This window comes from Protopterus annectens, chromosome 6.part0, assembly GCF_019279795.1.
Source record: "Protopterus annectens isolate FY-2018-M chromosome 6.part0, PAN1.0, whole genome shotgun sequence".
In the NCBI taxonomy this organism is placed as follows: Eukaryota; Metazoa; Chordata; order Ceratodontiformes; family Protopteridae; genus Protopterus; species Protopterus annectens.
This window is the reverse complement of record NC_056737.1, coordinates 379,053,776-379,079,869: the sequence shown is the minus strand read 5'-3', so window position 1 is coordinate 379,079,869 and position 26,094 is coordinate 379,053,776. Positions and strand designations below refer to the sequence as shown.

Below are 26,094 nucleotides of genomic sequence, written 5' to 3'. Positions count from 1 at the left end.
GCATTCAGGGCAAATGGACCCCAAACAAAATGCATTTGCATATCAACCAGAAAGATGCTAGCTGTTCAGAATGCTCTGACAGCCTTAAAGGACTTACTTCATCCAGGACAACTACTGATGAAGACGGACAACACCACAGTTATGTGGTACATAAGCAGGGGGGTACACATTCCTACCCCCTTTGCAGACAAGCCATGGCCTTGTGTAGCACAGCCTTGACGTACCAAATACATCTTCAAACTCCATTTCTGCCAGGAAAACAAAATACTCTGGCAGACGACCTAAGCAGTAATCTTATGGACCTGCACAAATGGAAACTGGATCCACAAATCTTCAGCATGTTAACACAGAAACGGGGGAGCCCAGACATAGATCTATTTGCCTCTCCCCAAAATTATCAGTTGGGCAAATTCTGCACAAGAATTCATCACAAAAAAACATGGAAAGCTTATCGGTCTATGCCTTTCCCCCTCTGCCTCTCTTCTTCAAAGTCTTACTAAAAGTCAGACAGGAAAAACCAAAATTGATCCTAGTTGCTCCAGACTGGCTTCGCCAGCACTGGTACCCACTTCTAAGAAATGTCTCTACTTCCTCCATGGTACTTGCCTCAAATACCTTATCTACTTATCTGAAGAAGGAGATTCATTTGTCTGCAACCTGTGGGTTATGGATCCGATATCAGATCCGAACCGGCATGGTTTATCCAGCTATGGATCCGAGCTCTTAGCTCCTCCCCTCACCCATAATGCCCTGCTCTCCCTACATGACCTCAGATCTAGTTTGCAGCGCTGGTAACCAGTTGGATCGTCTTGAGCTCTTCAGCTAAGTGCTTCTAAAACTCATAAAAAGCTTTAAATTGCTTTTTTGTAGTTAATTCTGTGTGATTGTGTTAGGTTTCCTTTAGTTTTTTGATAGTTTTGGGTTTAAATTTTACATCTAATATTTTATTTTAATTCCCTCCCCTCGCTGGTTCGGAGTTTTGTTTGAGTGTGTTGTTTTGGGGCCTTGTGTGTGTGCTAGTTTAGCACTAATTACTTGTCTTTTTCTTTGGTAAAAAAAAAAAAAAAAGACTTTAGTTATGTCAGAAGCCCCAAAGGCAATTTTTTCGAAGTGCTCAGAGTGTGGCCATAAGCTTTCCCCTGCTGACGGCCACACTCGGTGCGTTTGATGCCTTGGGGTTGAACACCTCACTTCTGGATGTTCCATTTGTGCAGGGTTCAACCCCAGGGCATTGAAGGAGCGGAGGTCGAAGCTGGTCCTGGCGGGATTTCTGCCCCCAGACTCTGCTTCGGCCTCCGCTCCCGTGGTGGGTACTGTTGCTACAGTCCCCTCCTCACCTGCTCCCTGTCCTCCACCTGGGACTCAACCTCCCGCTGCTGGGTTGGAGGAGAGGGAGGCAAGAAAAAAGGACCGGAGAGAGAAGCACCACAAGTGGCGGGCCGAGACCTCCGTTTCTGCCCCGCCAGCTAAGCGGGCTTCTCCTCCGGCCTCCTTTGCTGCTGGCTCTGCCCCCCCCCCCTTCGGCTCCGGTCCCCGGTCTGCTTTTCACCGGGGCCTGAGGAGGAGGAGGCCCGATCTCAGTCGAGGCTATCGAGGCGGCATTCAAGACCTACCTCGGTAGCCTCTTCGAGGTCTACATATAGCTTTTCCGACGCCGATCTGGACCGGATGATGAGAAGGTTCATCCAGGCCCAGATGCAGATGGGAGTGCTCCTGCCCCCCCCCCCCTGTGGGGGGGGAGCTCGACCCCATTTTTCAAGCCCATAGCTCCTTCTCCGACCTGCTACCCGGGTTCGGAGCGTTCGGAGCCGGGCAGCTTCGGAGCCGGGGGTGGGTCGGCACCGATAGTACTAGGTACTTCGGATCCGACCCTGCCCTAGAGTGTTTCGGATCCAACCTCTTGGAGCCTGGCTCCGAGCTTCGGATCCGGGGGACTCAGTGTGCCTTCGGCGCCGTCTGTGTCGGAGCGCACTGGTCCCTCGGATCAGAGTGTCTCGGGGCCGGCTCCGATCCACTCTTCGGATCTGAGGGGGAGCCGACTTTCGGATCCTTTGGTCGAGGCTGGCTCCCCTTCGGCTTTTGATGTAGTGGAGAGGGCTCTTTTGAGGGCTTCCGGACCCCCGGCACTTGCTTCGGCTCCTTCCCGCGCTCCATCTGCACTGGGTCAGGCTTCCGCCATCCGGCCACTGGGACAGCCCGCTTCAATGCCCCAAGCTGTTCCATTGGAACAAGACACTGCTTGCGAGGGCTCCTCAGACAGCCCCCCAGAGGAGGCACCTCGCAAGCATATGTGTAAAAGGAGGCACATAGACTCCCCCAAGTCTTTAACTGAAGACACGGATTTGGAGGAAGGGGAAGGCTCCCCAAGATCACCCCCCAAGGATGTCTCCTTTGGAGACATCATGGAAATGCTTCGCATAAGGAGTGGGTGGTCTGCCCCCAAGTCTTCCTCGGACGAGTCTGTGTTCTTGGAGGCATTCAAAGCGGGCCTGTCTACCTCTTGGGTGTCCCCTCCTGCCGACCCCCTGGTGGACCTTATTACCACCAGGGCGTGGAAGGAACCGGACACCGTGGAGCCAATCCCCAAAAGGCCAGACAGAATCCTTAGCCCCCCTGAAGACCGTGCCCACTGGAGTAAGGGGCCTCCGGTAGATGCCATGTTGACGGCAGCAGCCACCAAGAGGGAACTCTCCCAGGAGAGTCCCTCAGTCCATCCTCCGAGCAAGGAGTCTCGGATGATGGACCGTTTGGGGAAGCAAATGTTTAGTTCAGCGACCTTCTCGGTGAGGGCGCTGAACTATCTGGCACATGTTATCAGGATGCAGCGCGATCTTATTAAAGAATACGCTGCATCCCCCCCAGAGTCCATGTCGGAGGAGGACAAACTTTTGCACTCCACCCGTATGGCCACTCTTCAGTCCGTGACTAATACCTCTATGCGGTTGCTGTCCCATGCTACTGAGGGAGCCACTAGAGCTGCAGGCATAGGCCTAGTCACTAGACACCAGGCCTGGCTCCGCCATTGCGATTTCACGGAGCCCTTCAAGGCGTCCTTCGCGAACGCCCCCTTTGATCTGCCCTTTTTGGCAAAATGGTTCGCGACACCTTGACCCAGAGAGAAAAGGACGGGAAGACGCTGTCTGCCGTCGGAATCCGCTTCTCTGTGCCCCAGAGGTCCTACTGTAGGAACCAAAAGGGCCAGAAGAAGATGTGGTTCCGGAAGTCGCAGCAATCCCAACCCGCTCCGGACAACCAGTCCTTCCGTGGCAGAGGAGGACAGGGAGGACGCCGCCCCAGGGGCAGAGGGGCTCCCAGGAATTTCGGGTCCAGAGAACCTTTCTCTGAACGGCCCGTGCAGCAGCCCTGAGGGGTTGCCCGACTGCTCCACTCTGGAGGCAGTCGGTGGGCATTTTTCGGAGCACCTAGCGGCATGGGAGTCCATAACATCAGACCGCTGGGTCCTCCGCATTATATCCAGAGGATACAAGATCCCCTTTCGTCACATTCCAAAACTAAAATCCCTCCCCGATGTTCCACCCGGTCAGTGGGAGGCCGCTTCAGCAGAAATTGGCCATCTGCTGGGGAAAAGAGCCATCCAGCCCATCCCCCCAGACCAGATCGGATCAGGGTTCTACTCCAGGTTCTTTTTAGTGCCAAAAAAGACGGGGGACCAAAGACAAATTTTAGACCTGTCCCTGTTAAACCTGGCAGTTCCCAAGGAGAAGTTCCAGATGGTCACTTTGCAATCCATCCTCCCCCTTCTGGGAGAGAATCACTGGATGTGCTCTATAGACCTCAAGGATCCGTACTACCACATACTGATGGACAACCGTTCCAGGAGGTTTCTTCGCTTCCGGCTGGGAGCCAGTCACTACCAGTTCAGGGTCCTTCCCTTTGGTCTCACCACAGCCCCCAGGGTGTTCACCAAAGTATTAGCAGTGGTTGCGGCCCACCTGAGGCTTCAGGGGGGTGCAGGTCTTTCCGTACCTGGACGACTGGCTTCTTACCGCCCCAACAAGGCATCTACTATCCTTGGCGCGAGACTCCTTTCTTCATCTAGCTCCCTGCCTGGGCATCACGATAAACGTAGGAAAATCCAACCTGGCCCCTACTCAGTTGATAGATTTTATAGGTGCCAGGTTAGACACGAGGAAGTTAAGAGCCTTTCTCACAGCCGACAGAGTTCGGAATCTGCGACTCCAGGTGCGGGCCATCCTCCACTCCAGCTCAGTTCCGGCGGAATTGGTCCTGAGGGCTCTAGGGTCCATGGCGGCAGCAATATCTCTTCTTCCACTCGCCAGGTTCAATATGCGGGTCCTTCAGTGGACACTTCAAGTTCAGTGGTCTTACCTTGCTCTACCTCTGCATCATCCCATTGCGATCAGCAAGGCTTGCAAGTGGTCTCTCTTGTGGTGGCTCCATTCACAGGATCTCCACGGAGGCCGCCCCTTTTGTGCTTCTCCCCCTCTCGCCACGGTGACCACGGACGCCTCCCGCCTCGGGTGGGGGGGGGGGCATTTGGGCCGGACGGTCCAAGGCACGTGGAACGACTCTGAGACCTCCCTGCATATCAATGTTCTAGAGATGAGAGCAGTGCTCTTGGTGTTGCGAGCACTTCAGGCCTTTTTTCCCCTGGGAACAATTTCGATTCAGTCAGACAACATGTCGGTGGTCTGGTACATCAACAAACAGGGGGAAACCAGGTCTTATCCTTTATGTTGAGAAGCCATGAGAGTGTGGGAATGGGCGATCTCCACCATCCGCTTTCTCATCGCAACACATATTCCGGGTCGGTCCAACATCCTTGCGGACAAGCTCAGTCGCACCATTCTCTCCCCATATGAGTGGTCTCTCAATGCTCAAGTAGCGAAACGTATCTTCGCACAGTGGGGAACTCCTTGTTGCGATCTCTTTGCGTCTCCCTTAAACACCAAGAGCGACAGTTTTTTCACTCTAATCCCTCCTCCAGGGGATTCCCCGAGAGACGCTCTGGTGCATGCTTGGCCTCCCGGTCTTCTTTACGCTTACCCCCCTTTGCCTCTGATGCTCCAGGTTCTTCAGAAAGCCTCTCGGTTGGGGTGCAGAATGATCCTCATTGCCCCATTCTGGCCTCGACAGATCTGGTTCCCTTACCTAAGGTCTCACTCTGTGAATCCACCTTGGATTCTAGATCCCATTCCGGATCTGATATCACACCCATCGAACCTACCAACTCCGAATCTGGACAACCTGAAGCTAACTGCTTGGCTGCTCCAGTTCCACTCCTAATTAGGACTCCCGGTATCTTGTCCCCCGTTAAGGCCATCCTGGTAGCGGCTCATAAACCATCTACCAGAAAAGTTTACCGCAGTAAATGGAAACGATTCTCCATTTGGGCGGAGCGGCAGGGTCTAGATCCCTTCACGGTTCCCCTTCCTCTGGTGCTAGACTTCCTAACCACTCTTTTTAATGATGGTGCCAGTAGTTCCACGGTCAAAGTGCAGCTTGCGGCCATTTCTCACTATCATGTTGGTCATGACTCTGGACCGCTTATGTCCGCCAAATTATGTAAAATCTTCCTAAAAGGCACCTTTCTCCTTAGACCCCCTGTCAAGCAGGCGGTTCCACCATGGGATCTTTCTTTGGTTCTTCAGGCCTTGACCGCTCCCCCCTTCGAGCCTGCGGCCACAGTAGATCTTAAATTCTTATCCCTCAAGACTGCTTTTTTAGTAGCCATTACTTGACCAAAAGAGTTTCGAACTTCAAGCCTTATCCATGAAGCCTCCTTACTTGGTCTTCCATCCGACCGCGTATACCTCAGGACCAATCTTTCCTTTCTTCCTAAGGTAGCTTCAGAAGCAAACATTAATCAGTCCATTAACCTCCCTGTTTTCTTTCCTAAATATCAGAACAAGGGTGAATACAAGCTGCATTCCTTGGATGTTCACAGGCAGCTTCGTTTTTATCTTAACAGGACAGCTGGTCATAGGCAATCCGACCAGTTGTTCATTTCCTTTGCCAAATTCAGTCTGGGTAAGCCAATTTCCAAAGTCTCCCTGTCACGCTGGATTTCGCAGTGTATTCTTTTAGCTTACCAAGCTTCTGGGAGGCCCGCACCGGAGGGAGCCCATGCCCATTCGACCCGGTCAGTTTCTACCTCAGCGGCCTTTAAAGCTAGGATTCCTCTGGATGACATTTGTTCAGCAGCCACTTGGGCTTCATCTCATACCTTTATTTCTCATTACAAGCTGGATATCACATCTAGAGGTAGAGCATCCTTTGGCTCCGCGGTGCTCCGGAATATCCTTCCATGATGGCTGCCCAAGATTCAGGTAGCTGGGGACTCTGTCCCACAGGTTGCAGACAAATGAATCTCCTACTTCAGATTTAGAAGTTATGTACTTACCATAACGTTCCATCTGAGTAGGTGGATTCATTTGTCTGCAACCATCCCGCCCTCCTATCCCCCTGGCCTTGTCAGTTTCCTGCATATTATGTGTTACCCTTTTCTAGGGTATTTTGATTCAGGGCAAACTCGATCTGAGGTCATGTAGGGAGAGCAGGGCATTATGGGTGAGGGGAGGAGCTAAGAGGTCAGATCCATAGCTGGATAAACCATGCCGGATCGGATCCGTAACCCACAGGTTGCAGACAAATGAATCCACCTACTCAGATGGAACGTTATGGTAAGTACATAACTTCTAATTTCAGCAGAGCAACCAAATTCTGCACTCTGCTCCAAACTCTGAGTCTTGCAGCATGGCTGATCAATTAATTATTCAAACACCACCTCTCAGTAAATCTGTAATGGATGTAGTTTTGGAAGCCAGAAGGCCTAGTACTAGAAAATCGTATGCTAATAAATGGAAGAGATTCTGTGCTTGGAACCAAGCACAAGGAACAGACGCAACAAAGCCCAATATTCCTCAAATTTTACAATATTTGACTGAGATGCTTGACAATGGCCTATCCTTTTCTTCAATAAAAATTTATGCCTCTGCATCTCGGCTCATTACAACACAGAGCCTCACCTCTTTTTTCATCCTCTGCTTAAACGGTATCTTAGAGGGGCCAAAAATGTAAGGCCTCCCAGATCATCACCAACTCCTGCATGGGACCTCAATTTTGTGCTGGAAAAACTCACCCTGCCTCCTTTTGAACCAGCAGCTACTGCAGATATAAAATTTCTATCTTGGAAAACAGCTTTTCTCTTGGCAGTCACTTCAGCAAGAAGAGTTTTAGAACTACAGGCTCTCATGGCAGTGGAGTCTTTTATTATATTTTACCCGGACAGGGTGTCCCTCAGGACCAATCCTTCTTTTATGCCTAAGGTGGTATCCAATGTGGCTCTTAACTCATTCCCTCCAGTAGAGCTCTTTTGAGTGTGTACCTTTAACTCCTAGTGGGCGTGGCTTCAGCATTTAAAAGTTAAAGTTATCACCTTACATTTTTAACAAATACCCATTGACAGATGTCCTATATCAATACAATTGTGTTTGCTATCATGTGTGCTTCAAGATAAAATTTTCTGATACCTTGTATGTAACATGGTTTTGGAAGTAATGCAAATATGAACAGGTAATATTTGACGCCTAGAGGAGCAGTAGGGTGTAACTGCAGAAACGCCTGGAGACGTCACTCTGCTGTAATGAGACCATTCACCTGCCAACATTTTACTCAAATCCGCAAAACAAGGGGGAGTGGATTCTACATTCATTGACGTACACAGACAACTAAGATTCTACTTAAACAGGCCCAAATCTCTAAGAAAGTCTGAGCAACTACTGGTAGCATTTGCTGCAGGGTCAGAGGGGAAGGCTATATCAAAGCAGACTGTTTCTAAGTGGATAAGCCACTGCATTCATTTCTGCTACTTGCACCATGGTAAACCTGTGCCTAAGGGGATCAGATCACATTCCACCAGGGCTGCCTCTACTTCAGCAGCTTTTCTCTGAGGGGTTCCAATCAGACATTCTCTAGAAGTTTTCTCCTTGGTGCTCTGTTCATAGCTTCACAAAGCATTATCATTTGCCTCACTTCTCCAAATCCAGGGCAGGCTTTGCCACTGCAGTTCTGCAGGGCCTTATAGATGCTCCTAATGCTGTTTAGTTCCATCCTCCCATCTATAGCTTTGGGATTCTACCCAAATGTAATGACTGCAACAGTGAAACACGAAGAACATAGTACAGTTGTGTACACTTACCATAAATGTATATGTTCGAGTGTATTCACTGTTGCAGTCTGGGTTACCCACCCGCCATTCCCCTTTCTATACCTTTTCTTCCCTTCACTAGACACTAAAGCCTTTGAAGTGTATTTTTTTTTTAGATGAAGGTAAAGTTTATGTTGCTAAAAGTGCATTTATGTATATTTCTGTTTATATATATATATATATATATATATATATATATATATATATATATATTTTTTTGCTCCCCATTTGGGGGGCACCTGACATCTGGGGCAAGAAAACCTGAATAAAATGGCGTCTGCTGCATGTTTTATACCCCTGATGTCATGGAAGAGGAGACAGCAACCGACAGAGAACCAAGTCTGAAAGGGTGCATTGTAGGGAAGAATATGTTGAGGACAAGAGCATACAGGGAGGTGAGGCATGGAAATATGAAAACTTGGAAGGTGTTTGGCAGAGGAGATAAATGGCTCAAAATTAATCCTTTAGGTGCCCAGAAAAGAAGTGGACTTGAAATTACATTAAGAAGGAAGAAGAATTTAAAGCAATGAGGGAGCATATAGTGATTTCTTAAGGTTTTTGCATCACTGTTTTACATTGCAAAAGGTAATGAGGTCTGTATGGATAGTGGTGAAGTTTATAGTGGGTGGAAGGACATTTGGACCACTGGAGAATTTGCTAAAGGATAAGTGGAAGAGGTGTAGCTTAGGTCGTTGAGATGAGGATAATGCATAAGGGCCAGGTGGTCTGCTTCCAAAGATACCAAAGTTGATGTTTTACTGGGATTGTAATGGTTCTTCAGGTATTTTTTTTCTTATCAGTTCGATGAATTTTATAAAGCAGTACCAGAGGACTGTAAGGGGGGGATTGAAGTAGCTCAGAGAGATATAAACTTATTCATATAGTTTGTCTTCAGTCTTGGGAATGGTTATGGAATATAAGAATGGCATGGTTATGGAAGATGACAGAGGTTCAAAACTTAATGGAAATGATCTTCAGTATGGTTGTCAAGGATTTGCAACAGGGAGGCCATGTTGGACCAGTGTGATACATTTCTGTAAGGGGATGACTGCAGAAGTAGATAAGAATGCGGTTTATGTGTTCTATTTGGATGTTAAAGCTTTTGATTGTCAGTTACAGAAGAGTTGTGAATCATAACTTGTAAAGGGTGGACTGTAAATGTGATTATGCTGTAAAAGTGGTTTGCAGGAAGGTCCAGGGAGAGGAGATTTGGTGTAGTTCCATAAGGTTTATTGTCTTCCATTCTTCAAGGGATTTTTACCATGTAATGTTTGTCATGTATTACTTGGGTGTGGAGGATGAGAACACATTTTTACGGGTGACACAAATTTAGGTGGTACTACGAGAGTTGCTCAGTACTTCACTGCTGGTTACAATGTGCTTGATACAGTCTAACTACTTTGCTTACTGTATGTTGTGTCAATGTGTGTGTTTTGTCCTGAAATGTACTTATTTGTATGGAATCCATGGTTACAGCATGTTGAGAACAGGTGAGACAGTTTGAAATTATCAGTTTCTCCGATTTTGAGCAGCACAGCACAAAGAATATAAAAGAAAGAGTAATATAAATGACAAAGGCCATTATGTGGAGACTACTAGGGATTTTACCTCCTTGCAGAAAACCTTTATGTTGCTGTAATTATATAATTTCATGAAAATAATGTAATTGCAAGTACAGTAGACTCCCTCTAATCCGGTCTCACTGGGACCAGACCTTAGGCTGGATAAACGAATGGCTGGTTTAATCAGAAAAAGCGTACAAAATAGCATTTATAGGTTATATATCAGCTTGAATAACAGGATTTGTTAGTATGCATTTTTCTAAAAGTCTGAAACTCAAATGTCTGTCATTATTTAGCCCAGAGGAGACTGCAGTGTTTTTCTCAGTCTTTTGCTTTAAGTAAGTTTTAAGTAATTGTAGTGGACCCCACTTGCGTGGTGAGGAGGCTGAAGATTTGGGCTGACGTTTGGCATCTGAAGTCTGTTGAAAATAGGCTGTGGCAATCTACAGAGACTTTTGCTTTTGGCTTTTTCGGTAGATAGCAGAATTTTGCAATCTTGTTACTGAGGTGGAAAAATGTTTGGATGTTTTTATTGTATGTTAAAACCAAGTTATCCTGTTGTGTGTGGAAAGGTGGTGGCCCTGGCCAACTATTTAAATATGAATGAGTGGTTTTGACTCTGCCCTAGAGGCATTTATGCCATTAATTTATGAGATGTTTAGACTGCAAATGAACTTTGCATGTCCTTCTGTTCTCATGTTGCAGCATTCCATACAGTAGGGAAGTTGCTGCCTACAGCGCTGACATCCGGCCGGTATACCAAAGTCTTTGGTTCAGGAGGGTACGTCCTCTGTCAGAGCCATAAACTGATGTAGGGTATAAAAGACATCTGCACATACCCTCTTCAGAATTTTTCTGCCACAGTGAACATCTGACTCCAGTTCGGGAAGCAGATCACTAGTTCTCAGACGATTGCTACAGTCAATGACTACAAATAACTACCCTGTTGGGTTTTCCTTGTCTTTTGTTAATTAAGACGTACATGCCCACTTCAAAGGGGAAGTGTGCTTGTGGGAGACTGATTCCTCACAAGGGCATGCACGAAAAGTGCGTATTCTGTTTAGGCGAGGCCCACGACCATATGTCCTGCCCCATTTGCAAATCCTTTGTACCTAAAACTTCTGTGCAGCCATCTGGCCTCGTTAAAACTGTACTTGGAAAATTAAAAGGCTCCCGCGTCTCACTCTCAGTATGGAGGGTGAAGTAGGCACGTCTGATGAGCTGCTGCAGAAGAAGGCCAAGAAAATCAGGTTGGATTCCACGCTGTGCCTCAGGCGTCCGGAAAGATTCTTGAGGCTGGTGAAATTCCAGGATCTTTTTAGACCTTTGTTTCCCAACCAAGCCCCGGGTACCTTGATGGAAGCTGGGATGGCGGAAACTTTGAGTACATCCGCTGAGGTTAATTAGCCATCAGATCCTGATGGCGGAGGGGAACCACGGCTCATACAGTCGGAAGGACCTACTCTTACACTACCATCCACCCAAACGTCAGCTCATCCACCCAAACGTCAGCTCCTACTCATTCTCGGCTGTCTGCCTCTATGAAGAGAAGACAAAAACTAAAGCATCCTGAGCCTCAACCTGTTCTGGATGGGAAGTTTTCTCAAAGTCTTTAAGGCATTCCAGGCCTTACAGACACAACAAACACCAGGTGCTACCCCTTCAGGACCTCCTTTAGAGGTATTGGAGAAAGACTACTCTTCTGAGGAATCCCTAACATATGGATCACAAATAGACTCTCCCAAGGATTTTATTACCCCAGAGGAAGAAGATCCCATCAACCCCCAAGTCTCCTGGTGAAGAATTCGCCTTTGGAGACACCGTTTCCCTAATGAGGGAACATTTTAAGTGGCAGGCCTCGGAGGTCTCTGACACTAAGAAAAGATACTTTGACCTGCTGCAGATGCAACAACCATCCCCCCTCTGCTTTGCCCCCTTTGCTACCTGCATTCCAAGATGCCTTCTTGGCCACTTCACAGGCCTCAGGTTCACAACCCCCAGCCACTAAATGTCCTTACCATTTTTACAAGGTCCCACTGGACACCCAATTCCTATTTAAAAACCCACCAGCAGATCCAACAGTTATTGCAGTCTCTGCTGATAAAACATCAGACAGTTACCTTCTGCTGCTCTCTACCCTACTGATAAAGACAGAACTTTCATGGACAGACATTCATGGACAGACTAGGGAAGAAAGTGTATACATCCTTTACTCTGGCTATAAGAGCTCTCAACTACCAAACACACATTGCTAGGTGTGTCCTGGACACCATTTCCAAGGCTTCTATCATCCTCTCTGAGGTTCCTGATTCATCTATAAAAACCCAACTTGACACCCTACTTTCCACAGCATCTCAAGTGACTAGGCACTCCAAGTGCAGTTATGATGCTGTGGAAACCTCTTCAAAATCTGCTGCATCAGGTTCAGTGCTGAGGCGATATTCCTGGGTGAGACTTCAGCCACTTCCTATTGTTGTGCAACCTAAACTGCTTGATGCCCCACTGGACAAAAAATCCCTATTTGGACAGGCTTCAGCAGAACTTCGTAAATCCCTTCAAGAAAAGGGAAAAGAACTTCAAAACCTAAAACACTTGCTCCTGTCTCCTATCCCCAGGTATCACAGAAAAACTACCTGCAAAGAGCTTCTTTTGTCAGGAGGCAGTCCTCCCACCCAGCTCCTCAGCCAAAAGGATGTAGGCAACCTAGGAAAAGCTCTACTCTGTTTCCTTCCACCCCTTCGACCACCCCCTTTTGGAGCTAGTCTGATCAAATCAGACCACTTCCAGTGTGACTCACAAGTACTAAGCCCAAACACCCCCTTATCCCTTTGACTAACCCTCTCCCTTCCGTCCTGGCAGAAAATCACATCAGAAAACTGGGTGTCCTCAATCTTTCAGAGGGGATACTTTGACTTGGTGGATGTTACCTCCCTTCCAGGGAATTCCTTAACCTCCAGCAAACCAAGTTCATCTTTTCCCACCCATTATTCAAAAACTGCTAGCTCAGGGCACCATAGAGCATCTCCCCCTCCCCTCCATAGAAACTATTTTTTTACTCCAGAATGTTTGTGGTACCAAGGAAAGACAGCCCATGGAGGCCAATTTTGAATTTATCTTTCCTAAACCTGTTCCTGTGTTTCAAAATGATTACCTTACCCTTGCTCCTACCACTCATACCTACACAGGCTTTCATGGTAGCTCTGGATTTGAAGGATGCTTATCTCCACATTCCTATACACCCAGATTACAGAAAATTCCTACGCTTTGCAGTAGGTTCCTGGCATTTTCAATTCTCTGCATTCCCCGTTGGACTCTCCACTGCTCCCCGAGTGTTCACAAAGTGTCTAGCACTGTTCATTGCTCACTGCAGAACACAGGGTATACAAATATACCCATATCTAGACAACCTGTTAATTCTTCATCAGGGCCACCAAGTCCTTCTACACCACCTACAACAGGTGATCTCCACCCTGACTCACTTAGGGTTTATTGTAAACAGCGAAAAGTCTCGCCTAAGCCCCACTCAAGACCTGGGTTTCTTGGTATGCAGGATCAGAACAGACAAAATGAAGGCCTTCATTCCAGACCAAAGGATCCTAGACCTTTGGCTATACTTCAGCAAACGTATCACCCTCACCACCTTGCCAGCATGAGAGTTCCTAAGGATGGTTGGCCACATGGCATCCCTAATACCAATGTTGCCCCTGGCAAGATTCCCAATGAGAAAAATCCAGGGGATCCTGAAGAACTTATGGAGCCACCACTCCCATCCCCTGGACACCCCCTTCCTCTATTTTAGTGTCTGAAGAAGGAACTTCAGTGGTGGATCTCTGCCATCCACCTCAACCAGGGAACCCCCTTACAGGTCCTGCCCCCTATAACAAACCTCCACAGATATCAGACATGGGATGGGGTGCAATGCTACTACACAACCAGAAGCAATTCACTGTGCAGGGAAAATGGTCCACAGTAAGACAAGAGGACCATATCAATATCAAGGAAACTAGGGCACTCCTAGCCCTACAACCATTCAAGTCAGCTGTAGGCCCAGGAACCCTGAAAATGATCATGGACAATGTCACTGTCCTGTGGTACATAAATGTGGGGGGGGGGACAATATCCTACTCTCTGTGCAGCCTGGCCACCCAGATCTGGGCCCTAGTATTATCACTCCAGATTCATCTGGTAGCAGTGTGCATTCCCTCTACAGAGAATGTTATGTCAGACTCACTAAGCAGAACTTCAGCTCCCTCTCACGAATGGATGCTTCACAGGTATTTCTAGATCTTATCCACAGGTGGGGTATTCCACAAGAAGATATTTTTGCCTCCTTCCAGAACAGACAGATGCACTAGTTTTGCACAAGGGACCCACATCCGCAGCCTGGAAAGTGGACGCCTTTCCTTGGGAGGAAATGCATCTCTCTGCCTTCCCACCCTTCACACGGATTCAGAAGGTCCTCCTGAAAATCCAGAGGGACAAACCCAAAATCCTGTTGGTGATCCCCTTTTGGGCAAGACAGCATTGGTTTCTCCTCCTCTATTTACTAGCCATGGGCAATAATCACAGGTTATCCCACCAAGTAAACCTGCTCACACAGGACAGGGGATTCCTACTACACCGTAGGATGAGCAATCTAAAACTGACCTTATGAGTGATAGGGTTCTAATCCCCTTCAGACACACCATACTCTGAGGACGTACTCAATTTCTTCTGGTGCTAGGTTTTCTGGCCTCCTGCAGAATATTATGCATCTAAATGGAAGAGATTCTCCAGGTGGTGTCAGAGGAAAAACCAGGACCCTATGATTATTCCTGTGCCCTTGGTCCTTTACTATTTGTGTGAGCTCCTTCACTCAGGGCTAACTTATTCTTCAAAGTCCATGGCCTCTAGATTGGAGGTCAGGCTTTTCCTGAAAGGGGTACTTCATATGAGACCCCCCCCCCCCGAAAGCCTATACCCCCTTGAGACTTTAATTTTGCCCTAGAAAAACTTGCATTGCCACCTTTTGAACCAGCACATTCACTATCCCTAAAACTGTGCACCCTGAAAACAAGTTCTGCTAGTGGCCCTTAACTTCCACCAGGAGGGTATCAGAGATACAAACCCTTATGGCTACCCCTTCTTACCTTATTTTCCACAAGGACAGAGTTGCCCTCAGGACTAACCCCTCCTTCATGCCTAAGGTGGTTAATGAACTCATTAAACCAGACCATTAACCTACCTGTTTTTTTTTACCCTCGCCCTAAAAATCCTTCAGAGGACTCTTCTCTAGATGTCCACAGACAACTGAGGTACTACTTGGACAAAACCAAACCTATTAGAAAGTCTGACCAGCTATTCCTCTCCTTCCACCTTAGGGCTCTAGGGAAGGCAGTCTCCATACAGACCATTCTACATGGATTTCCTAGTCCATTGGCATATGCTATTCCTATCCTGGAAAAATCTTACATGGACATGTCAAATCACACTCTACCAGGGCAGCTGTTTCCTCAGCTGCCTTTTTCAAAGGGGTTGATTACACCTCCGTTTTAGAAGCTGCTACTTGGGCTTCAGTACACACCTTTACCAAACATTACAAACTGGATCTAGCCTCCAGAACTAGAGCTGGGTTTGCCAGATCTATTCTTCAGGATCTCATTGACCAGGGACCACAATCCTCCACCCAGGCTCATACCTAAAAGCTTTGGTACTCTCCCTACTGTAAGGAATACTGCAACATGAAAATAGGACATAGAATAGTTGTGTAAGAATTTGCCATAACCTTAGATGTCCTCCTCTTCCATGTTGCAGTATTCGGTCCCTCCCTCCTACCCCCTCTAGTTTTACCTGTCTAATATACTTTTACTTATCTGTGGGGACATAGTCACCCGCTCCCTTAACATTTCCACTACACACAGCCTATCAAGTACCCTGTGATCTAGTCTACATGTCAGTCTCGGGGTCTCCCACTTATGACCTTCTTTAAACCACCAGAAGTATACTGTGGCAGTCCATTCTGAAGAGGGTACGTGCAAATGTCACTTTTATACCCCAGAGGACGTCACACACATTCTCCTGAACCAAAGACTGATATACTGGCCGGATGTCGGTGCTGCAGGCAGCAACCTCCCTACTGTAAGCAATACTGCAACATGAAAGAGAAGGACATCTAAGGTTATGGTAAGTTCTTACACAGCTATTCTTTTTCTGGAGGGCTTAGGCAGAGTGCTGCAAAGAACAGTACACTAGATGGTGATGGTGTTGGAAGGTAAATAGTAGGAGGGGAAGGTGAGAAGTTTGTATTTACGTTTTCTGAGCTGGAAAATAATGAGCCGCAAACTAATCAGCAAGTATCTTTCAAATTGTGTAATGGATAATGAAATGTTCTTTATGGATGGGGGTGGTGGCAAGAGCTAAATCTTTGTTTTTTTGAGGACTCTCCGGTTCATAGGTAAGTACTTGGCAGCAGTGTAATAAATAGATTCTCTTCACAATTATGTAAAATGTTCTTTTGTAATGTGGAGCTTTTCTCCTTCAGGGCTCTGCTGAAAATGAACTACATGTCTAGTCGGACCTTCCCAGTAAACAAATGTCAAATCAGTGGTTGACAGCTCAAGGTGTTTTTAGCAGTAGTTGTGATGCTTCTACTGTGCAAGGAATGCACTGCTGCTGTGCTTATAGCCGTGAATATTACTGAGTAACTTCTAAATACAGAACTGCATATTTCCATTTCTTCTTGTTACTTCAAAATCATTGTTTTCTTCATGTTTTCCTTGGTGAGGTAGTACTGTTGTATTGGTCTTTGCTAAGAGTAGCTAAGTATCAAGTTCTGCTTACATTTTTGATCATTTTCAAATAGTTCTGACAGTGCTTTGAAATCCAAGTTCTGTAACTTTTATAGTGTTGCCTTCGCCCTAAGCAAAAATGTTCAGTAAATATTAGACGTACATGCAAAAAAAAAAAAAAAATCAGTAAAAGACTTTAATTTAAGATCAGTATAGAAGCAATTCACTTGCCATAAGCTGTTACAATTTGCTAGAAATGTAATAGTACCGCCTAGGAAAGTTGGTAAAATGCTTTGCAGGCTAATTTTGTTAAGGAACATGATCAAAGTAGATATGATGCATTCCGTGATGCTCATTTAATTATTGGACCATTTTGTTGAATTTCAGTCATTTTAAAAAGAAAAAAATGCTTGTGTATTTGGTGAAATGGGGTTAAGTCTTCACCCTGCATAGCATGCGTACAGGATTTTCACCTGGTTTGCATTCCCCTTTAATTTATTATATCAGAGTGTGCCTCCAGGCATTTATGCAGTTCCCACTGTGCCTCTAGGTGTCCGATATTTCTTGTGCATATTTACATTAATAATGCAGACAGAATATGTGTGTGTGAATGAGAGGTAGGATAGAGGAATGGTGAGGCAGGGAGTAAAGGTGAATGAGTTTAAGTACTTGGGATCAACAGTTCAGAGTAATGGTGAGTGTGGAAGAAGAGAGTACAGGCAGGATGGAGTGGGTGGAGAAGTGTTAGGAGTGATTTGTGACAGACTATTACCAGGAAGAGTGAAAGGGAAGGTCTACAAGAGGGTAGTGAGACCAGCTATGTTATACGGGTTGGAGACAGTGGCATTGACAAAAAGGCAGGAGTCCGAGCTTGACTTGGCAGAGTTGAAGATGTTGAGATTTGCACTGGGGTGTGACAAGGATGGGCAGGATTAGGAATAAGTATTAGAGGGTTAGCCCAGGTTGGAAGGTTTGGAGACAATGCCAGAGAGGCAAGGTTACGTTGGTTTGGACATGTGCTGAGGAGGGATGCAGAGTATATTGGGAAAAAGATGCTAAGGACGAAGATGCCAGGTAACAGGAAAAGAGAAAGGCCTAAGATGAGGTTTATGGATGTGGTGAGAGAGGATAATGCAGGTGGTTGGTGTGACAGAGCAAGATGCAGAGGACCGGAAGAAATGGAAACAGTTTATCTGCTGTGGCGACCCCTAACAGGAGCAGCCGAAAGATTTACATTAATGCCAAAACCATGCTACATACAAGGTATCAGAATATTTTATCTTAGCATACATGATGGCAAACACAATTATATTGATATTTTTATCTCTGCCAATGAGTATTTGTTCGAACTGTATGGTGATAACTTCATTTTTGTAAAGGCTCAAGCCACGCCCACTGGAAGTTAAAGGTACACACTTAAAAGAGCTGTACTAGAGGGAATGAGGTAATGCAACATCAAGGTCATGCAGCTTTTGGGGAGGTTTGTAAAATTTGTCAGAATAGTCCACTGATTTTTAAGAAGAAAGGTTTTGAAGAACTGTGTATTTAATGAGAGAAATATGGAAGGAAAAGAAGCCTCCAGAAGCAGGTCAGTAGCCATGCTTAGCTATAGATGTACATAATCATTCTGCATCTATGATTTTTATCAGGAGGTAAATGGTCACTGCTTCGCTGATCAAAGTAATAAGCAGCAGAGAAAGAAGAGTAATGCAGACATCTCAATGTTCTAATGTAGTGAGATGAGACCTAAGTATGACCCAGCCAAATGTTCAGTAAGCAGCATGGAGTTGGATGGAATGGGGCTCTCAAGATGGATGTGAGCAGCTGTGGTCAGCTTTCCAAATATGGAGGGAGGGAAGCTGCACTCTATAACCACCTGAGTGAAACATAGAAGGAGCACTAGATGTAGCTAATGTAGTGTTCGTCTGCAAAGCACACACTGCTTAGGAGTCGAGGATTAGTATTTATGCAGAGGCACACATCTTCACATAGTTGACATTGATGGAGCTGTAGTGAGCTATGACTAGAATTTGAAGTTCTGAGGGGAATCCACCAGGACTGGCATCCTGGTCCAATCACTATCACCCAGATCTCTCCAGGAGAACAAATGTGATTATTGGGCCCTATAGCCAGGAGAGGAGTGGGTAAACAGGGCTGACACTTGTGCTGGACAGTGTCTGGCCCTAGCCCCCAAAACCAGAACAAACAGGCTAATTGGGTGAAGGGGAGGAGGAGTCATTAGGCAAAATCCAGTGGAATTTGGGTAATGCTGAGGACCGTGTAGCTGGTAAAAGGAAGAAAAACTAAAGCCCTATCACCACCCAGGGAGGTCCCAACACTGCTGCTCAGGAAATGATCTCTGTAAGCCATACAAAACATGTTCTAATTTGAGGGAGGAATGGTCATTGATGTACTGAATGCACCTGAAAAACACCTGAATTCTAAAGTGTCCTGTATATTGAGAGTGATGCAGACATGGTCACTTATGCATGTTTTAGGGTGAGATACTTTTTAAAGGATTTGAAATTGGACTACTGCACATCTGATTTACAAAGGTTTTCTAAGCCTTTGCTGCTGTTGGGCCTTTCCATGCAGGTATGTATAGAGAGATGGGTCACAGAATATTAAACTTTCATAGATATTACAGTCCTTGAGGAACAAGTTCACTTAAAAAAAAAAAAATGCAGCCTTCATGGAATATGCATCTTTAAAGGTAGTATTTGCACTTCTGTGACTTAAGATATCCTCCCTTTATCCTTTTTTTTTTTTTTTACAGTGCGCCTTACAAAAGGGATATCCTGCAGAGGATAGCTGTTTTTCCAAGTGCTGTATCCTGCAGAGGATAGCTGTTTTTCCAAGCGCTATACGTCAGCTGTATGTTCTACATAAGTGACATACGAGGGCCAAATCTTCAAAATTCTTTGTAGTCAGTTTGAATGCTGTTTTTGAATTTGGTCTGTAAATTGTTCATCTAGTATTGGCCACCGAGCCTATGGCCCATTGGGGACTCTTCCTTTTTCTCTTTGCTTAGTTATTTTATTTTACATGCCCTCCAGAAAGGGGAAATGTGATCGCTTCTGATGAAGTCTCCTTAGAGAGACGAAAGCACTCAAACTTGTTGTTAAAATCCTTTATTTTTTACCATTTTGGATTCTCAATGGCATTTTTTTCTGCATGGTTCTTGGAAATGAGTGAGCTAGGCAGATTCCCCATAAGGACAAACATGAGATGTGCATTTTCTGCTTAGGTGCTGACCACAGTCACGCAGTATGCTATTTCTAGGCCTTTGTACTGAAGCTGTCGGTCTGTCTTTATATTTGGAAACAACCATCTTTAAGTTATCTCTGGGAACTATGGCTTCCGAATTTGCCTGCCCATACATTCAGCTGCTTTTAAAGAAGTCTAAAGATGTGCTTGGAGACTAGTGTCTAACCTGTAGGTCTGATGTGGAGCATGAAGAATGTCTGTTTCAGACACCAGTTCTATTTCTTGTAACCCATTGGAAGTCTTGTCACTGGGTATACTATTTGCACATCCTCTAAAGCTGAGTAGATGTCTGCTGTAGATGAGAAGGTGAAGCTGCAGCATATTTCTGAAAGGCCAACCGGGATTGCTTGTTAGAGAAGTATTTTGTTCCCTCATTGAAGTTAGACTGGGTTCAGAACCCCCTAAAGCTCATTATGGCTGGGGTTCCTGTAAAGAAAGAAAAAAGACTGTATATGGTCTGTTGCTACCCCCCCCCCCCCCAATGAGTGGCAGGATTTACTCAGGGTATTTTCAAGTCCATTATGGTATTAAAGCCCTCACAAGGTTTGTTAGTACCATCCCTTTTTGGTTTCCATCCTCTTTCCACTGAGTATAAAACCTAGGGCTTCTGATTATTTTGATGAGAAGGAAGAAAGATGTAGATTCTGGGGAAGAATCCGTGGCCTATTCCTCCCAGATTCATTACCCTCTTGCTTTGGGATCTGATAAAGATATATCTCTCGCCTGATTATCCTGTTGAGCTTTCCTTTGGGGACACCATTTGTTAAAATTATAGAATATTTTCAGTGAGAGAGCTTCCAAATATCTGAAGTCCGGAAGAGATATGATTTTTTACATATGTGCTCTCCCAGGCCTTCTAAAGTATCTTGAGTTTTGGAAGCCCTTCTTGACATCTTTACTTCTGCTTCACAGGCTACTGAATTGAAGGCCCCTGCTTCTAAAAAGCCTTTCATATTATACAAGGCTCCTGAGGCTCAAAATTCTTGTACAAGAATCTATCTTCTGACTCTGTAGTGACCCCCCCCCCCTTTCTGCTGACAGACCTTTTAAGGTGATTCCTTCCCAAGTTCTTACCTTCTAATAAGGATTGTAGAGGTACGGACAGGTACGGTAAGAAGGTGTATACCTCTGAGACCTTAGCCTTCAGGGCCAATAATTAGTGTGTCCTGGTTCTTTAATCTAAGCTTGGGGGTTTTCTGGCAGACATGCCTGACCCTGAAAGTAAGATCTCTGCCATTTTCTTACTATGTTCTGCATCACAGGAAGCTTGGCATTCCATAAAATGCTTATATGATGCTGATGATTCTTCCTTTTGAGCAGCTGCATCAGGGTCAGATATCAAAAGGCATTCCTGGCTTAGGTTGCAATGTCTACCCAAGGATATCGAGGCTAAATTTTGGGATTCTGCATTAGATATGCAAAAATCTGTTTGGCTGCCTACTTGCAGAGCTCTCTAAAGCTTTGCAGGGTAAAGGATAGATCATGCAATACCGTGTTTTTTTTATACTTCTCCCTAAATTTCATAGGAACTACCCTTTGAAAACAACTTGTGCCCAGGCTTCATAAGCAGTCCTTGAAAGGCAAGGGTTGCTTATAATGCATGAGCACAGAGTGAGCAACTATTGAAAGGGCAAGAAACCAGCTCAGGTTTCCTGGGGATAGAAGTCTTCTTTCCCAGACAAATTAGTCACTATTTGACAATCATCCTCATCTGCGTCTTGTGCCAATTCCACTTTAAGAAAGGTTGACTGGTGATTTAATCACCACAGACTCTTGACTTGCATTGGTCATTCACAATGGTTTATATATTTGAAATATCTTCCTCCCTTTTCATGGATTCCCCAACCTACTACTTGGAGACCCGTTCTAGACTTCTCCTTTCTCAATAGTTCCCTCCTTCCACATGTTCTCCCAAGTCTCTGATTTCTCTACTGCTTTCTGAGGCCTATGTGGTGCTTGTGGATCTGAAGGGCACTTGTCTCCATATTCCTATTGACCCTTTTCTCGGTAAGTATTTTGAAGTATTTACAGTTCTTTGATTCTTCCTCACATTCAGTTCTTGACTTTGCCTTTGGTCTTTCTACAGTACTGAGGAGGTCTTATAAAGTGTGTCACCCTGGTCATAGCCTTCTGCAGAGTTATAGCATTAAATAAGGTCATTCAGATAGGGAAAAATCTTAAGCCCCCTCTCAACAGGTTCTTCTGCAGGACCTTGAATTTACCATGGTGCTGCTCCAGTGTGGGCTTCACTCTGTCTCAAGAAGTCCATTCTGACCCCTTCAGAGGACCCAATGTTTTCCTGGATTCAGGCTCTTTCAATGATGACTTTTCTTCTTTCTTCCAAGGTCCTGTCATTCTTTCATCCCTTTTCCCTTTATAGGTGATGTCAGCAAGAGAGTTCCTCTGGGACCTGGGGGTTCATGGCTTCCTCTAGTTCCTTTTGCTAGACTCCATATGCAGAAATTCCAGTTGTATCTCAAGCCAGAATTTGGCTGTAGCATTGTCATCCTCTGGATTTTCTCATTCCTCTGTTGCCATGCCTCCAGAAGGAGTTTGTAGATCATTGAAATGTCCGAAATAATGACATATTGATAAAAAGTATTTGAAATAATACAGAAATGTTCAAAGTAATTCCCAAAGTATTTAAACAACTGAATTCCTTTGCATTGTACTACTTTTTCACATTAACTAAAGCTATTCAAGGTATTTGAAGTTTCTGGAATGTTTGCAGTATTTGCACTGTCAAGTAAAGCTATTTTTGAGAGATTGTTGTGTTTGGGGCATAATTACAAGTACCTGGTCTATGCTTATATTTAAACGAATTTTGTTGTTACGGCAGAGTGATTTCCCAGACCTGGACCACTGGTGTTTGATAACATTGCTGAAAATTGGTGTGTGTGACACCAAGAATATGACATTTTCATATAGGCTGCATTTTCTGATAGATGCATGTACAAGAGCATTTATACTTCTTAATTTATCTGGCTCTGAAGCCATTGAGAGGGAAAGTTCATTTGTGTATGCACCTGCTGTGAATGCAGGAGAGGGGGAAACTGCCACATTGTGATGCAGGCTGAAATGCAGGAAGACCCTGAGTGCTTGAAACAAATTTAGAGAAGTGTGTAACCCTCAAATGAATATTACAATGGGAAGACGCACATTTTACACACTAAATCAAAAGCCTGGTGAAACTATAGCAGCATATATTACTGACTTGAGAAGTAAAGCTAAAATGTGCAGATCTGGTTATTTACGAGATGAGTTGATAAGACAGGCTTTTGTGTGGTAATGATGTAGTGGGAAAGATTTTGCTTCAAGATAGTGATTTAACATTAAGTAAAGCCATATTGATTTGTCGGCTACATGAGCTTACAGAAAAGCACACAAATATGCTTACGAATGAGCGAAGCATGCATATAGTATCTCCAAGTGTGAATGTTGATAGTGTACAACACAAAGCTAAGATGAATAATAAGTATAAACCAAAGGGTGTGGCAGCTTCTACCCTAACTATAAACCGAATGGGGTCTCTACAAATAACGTTAACTGTTGGAGTTGTGGAGGCAGTCGTGAAGCTAAATGAGAGAAGTGCTTAGCTTTTGGTCAGCAATGTCACAAATGTAAAAAATGGAGTCATTTCAAAAGGCTTTGCAAATCTAAAGTGATGCATTCTTTTATTAAAAGAGAGTATCCGAAGAAGCAAGTAGATCAGATAGAGGGCTGCGACCAAACTTTTTATGTTGGTGTGTCTGATTAATGAAACCATTAATACCGTACTCTACAGCATCTATGGCTATTTTTCTTGTTTTAGGCTCCCTAAGTTTGGCAATGACCCTTTTTGTAAACTCAGAAGTGTGTCTCTACTTTCTGTTGCCCAAGTCATTGTAAATGTTTTTGTGCTCTGGAGTTGTCAAAAAAAAAAGTTGCTAAACAACAGTGTTTCTAAACACATGCATATTATCCAGATACTACCTTATTTTCTCTGTAGCACTATGCAGTTGCACCTCTGCTTGTTCTGAAAGAGTTCCCCTGTTCTGAAATACTTTAACCTTTGTCAGTCCCTCTAAATAATTCCACTTACTTAACCATATCATGCCTTTATTTCTATCCTGTTTTCAAATTCCACTTTTGTTTTCTCCCACTCACTAGGTGTCACTTAAGATGAAATTTCTATGTACCTTAACTCTCAAATAACTTCCACTACCCATTCCTGAAATTGATTTCTATCCTTGAAAGCCTGCAGAGGAGCACCATCTTCATTGACAGGAAATATTTGAGGGGATTTGCTCCCAAATCTGACTTGTGTTGCGTTGGCTGTTTTGGTACGTGGAAGATTCCTTGAAGCTTTGAAATCTCGCTGGCATTTATGTCCTTGTCAGAACATACATAAATTCTTTAACTTCTAAATTATTGTGGCTGATAAGCTTATATATTGGTAAGATGATGATGCATTTTATCTGTGTGCCAAACTGTTTGACCTTCCTTTTGAATGATGACGTGACTTGATTTTTAGCCAATTAATTTAACGGCTTATTTAATTTAAGGGTAAACAGATGTTTTATTTTAGACTGTGTGATTTTTGTATGTATGCACAAAATTTGTCACATTTAATGTTGACAAGATTGCACTGAGAGAAACTGAACTCTGTGGCGAGTGAAATCCTGGGGAGCCCATGGCTATATTTATGACCTGTAGCTGGGCAGTGTAGAACTTACCTGAGCTGGCATGTCTTTGATACTACCCAAGGTAGTAGTGAAAATGTACCATATATCCTTAATGCCAGTTGCCCTTTGTTTTAATGAGCACCAGTTGTGGGCATCAAACCCTGTACTGATGGTTCTGTTGGCACATTCATAGGTCAACAGCAGAGGCTCGGATGTTAGAACTCATAACTCATAGCCTCTGTCTGTCACACATTTTAGGGGCAGGAGAGTAGGTTTATAAGGATGCTCATTTTCTGATCGGAGATAGCTGTTAAGATTTTATTACTGTTCTTGTATTTGGTGGGCAGAGGTTCTTGTAAATTTGACTTGCACAGCATTTAAAGCAATTTTGGTCATTTAGAAGGTATGTGCACCTTTGTAGCCACAAAATAAGTATACAACAGTGTTTTCTGCACAGCAGTTGTATTTTCTAGTTAGTAATTCAGAAATGTGCAAAGATTTCTCTCAAGAATAAGGGACAATGTCCTTGTCACAGATCACCTAAGGTATGCAAAATCATTATTTATACTATGTCCAAGGAAGACATAATAGTAGCCTTATATCTGTATAAATGGTATGAAGAAGAAGAGCATTAAGGTTACTTGTATTCCTTGCTTCAGTAAACTTGGAAATGGCTGATGTACATGGAACAGAGGGTTTTCTGTGACTACTCTGGGGAAACCAGGCATAAGAGGAAAAGGTTTGTTCTGGTGATGCAGCTTTGCAGACCGGGTAAATTGCAGTTTCGTTTATACCTTACCTTTAAGGTTCACTTTCTCTCTGGCTCAGAGTTTTCATGAAGACAGTGATATGACTTTGGTAATAAAAGACTGGCTAAAAAATCAGGATGAGACGGGCAAAGGGTCCATTGTGGAATGTACAGGTTCATGAAGACCCCTAGCAAAAGCAGTCGGTTGATCCATTTCTGTTTTGAAATGAGAGACCATGGGTAAGCTAACATATGACTAGAGAAATAAAACTGTATTAGATAAACATATCAACAGCAAAGTACAGACCGGTTTCGGCTGGAAAAACACAGCCTTCCTCAGTGTGCAAAAATCAAAACATTTTTTGATTTTTGCACACTGAGGAAAGCTGTGTTTTTCCAGCCGAAACCGGTCTGTACTTTGCTGTTGATATGTTTATCTAATACAGTTTTATTTCTCTAGTCACTGTTTGCTGGCTCTTTTTTGCTTTTGGTTCAATTTGTTTCTTCTTAGCCGTGCAATTGCCTACGCGCAGGGGGTTCGTTTATTGTGTTACGCTAACATATGACATGCTCTAAGTCACTTACTGAGAGCAAGTATTTTGGAATCTGGTCCATAGTGTAGAGCGGGTCATATGAGCCAGCCCCAAAATTTACTTTTCAGTGTATACAGAGTGGCAGTTTCCTGATTATTAGATTGGTACCATGTATATAATAGCTAATCCGCGGTGGTGCAGCGATAGCATTGTTGCCTCACAGCAAGAGATTCTCCCGTTCGATTCTCAGCTAGTGTGTGGGGAGTGCCTTCTTTGTGGAGTCTGCATGTCTTCCCTGCGGGTCGAGTGGCGTTCTGAAAAACCTGCATTAATGGGCGTGCCTTCGTTGAAGGTTGGGCGTC

At 44.7% G+C, this 26,094-nt stretch overlaps 1 protein-coding gene across 1 annotated transcript in view; it reads left to right on the top strand.

Moving 5' to 3' along the window:
- Positions 1-26,094, top strand: part of FAM177A1 (family with sequence similarity 177 member A1) — a 201,181-nt gene that overhangs the window by 98,151 nt on the left and 76,936 nt on the right. Inside the window, exon 3 of the mRNA XM_044073525.1 lies at positions 8,992-9,025. Within this exon, the coding sequence (XP_043929460.1) occupies positions 8,992-9,025 (34 nt within the window). The remainder of the gene's footprint in view (positions 1-8,991; positions 9,026-26,094) is intronic.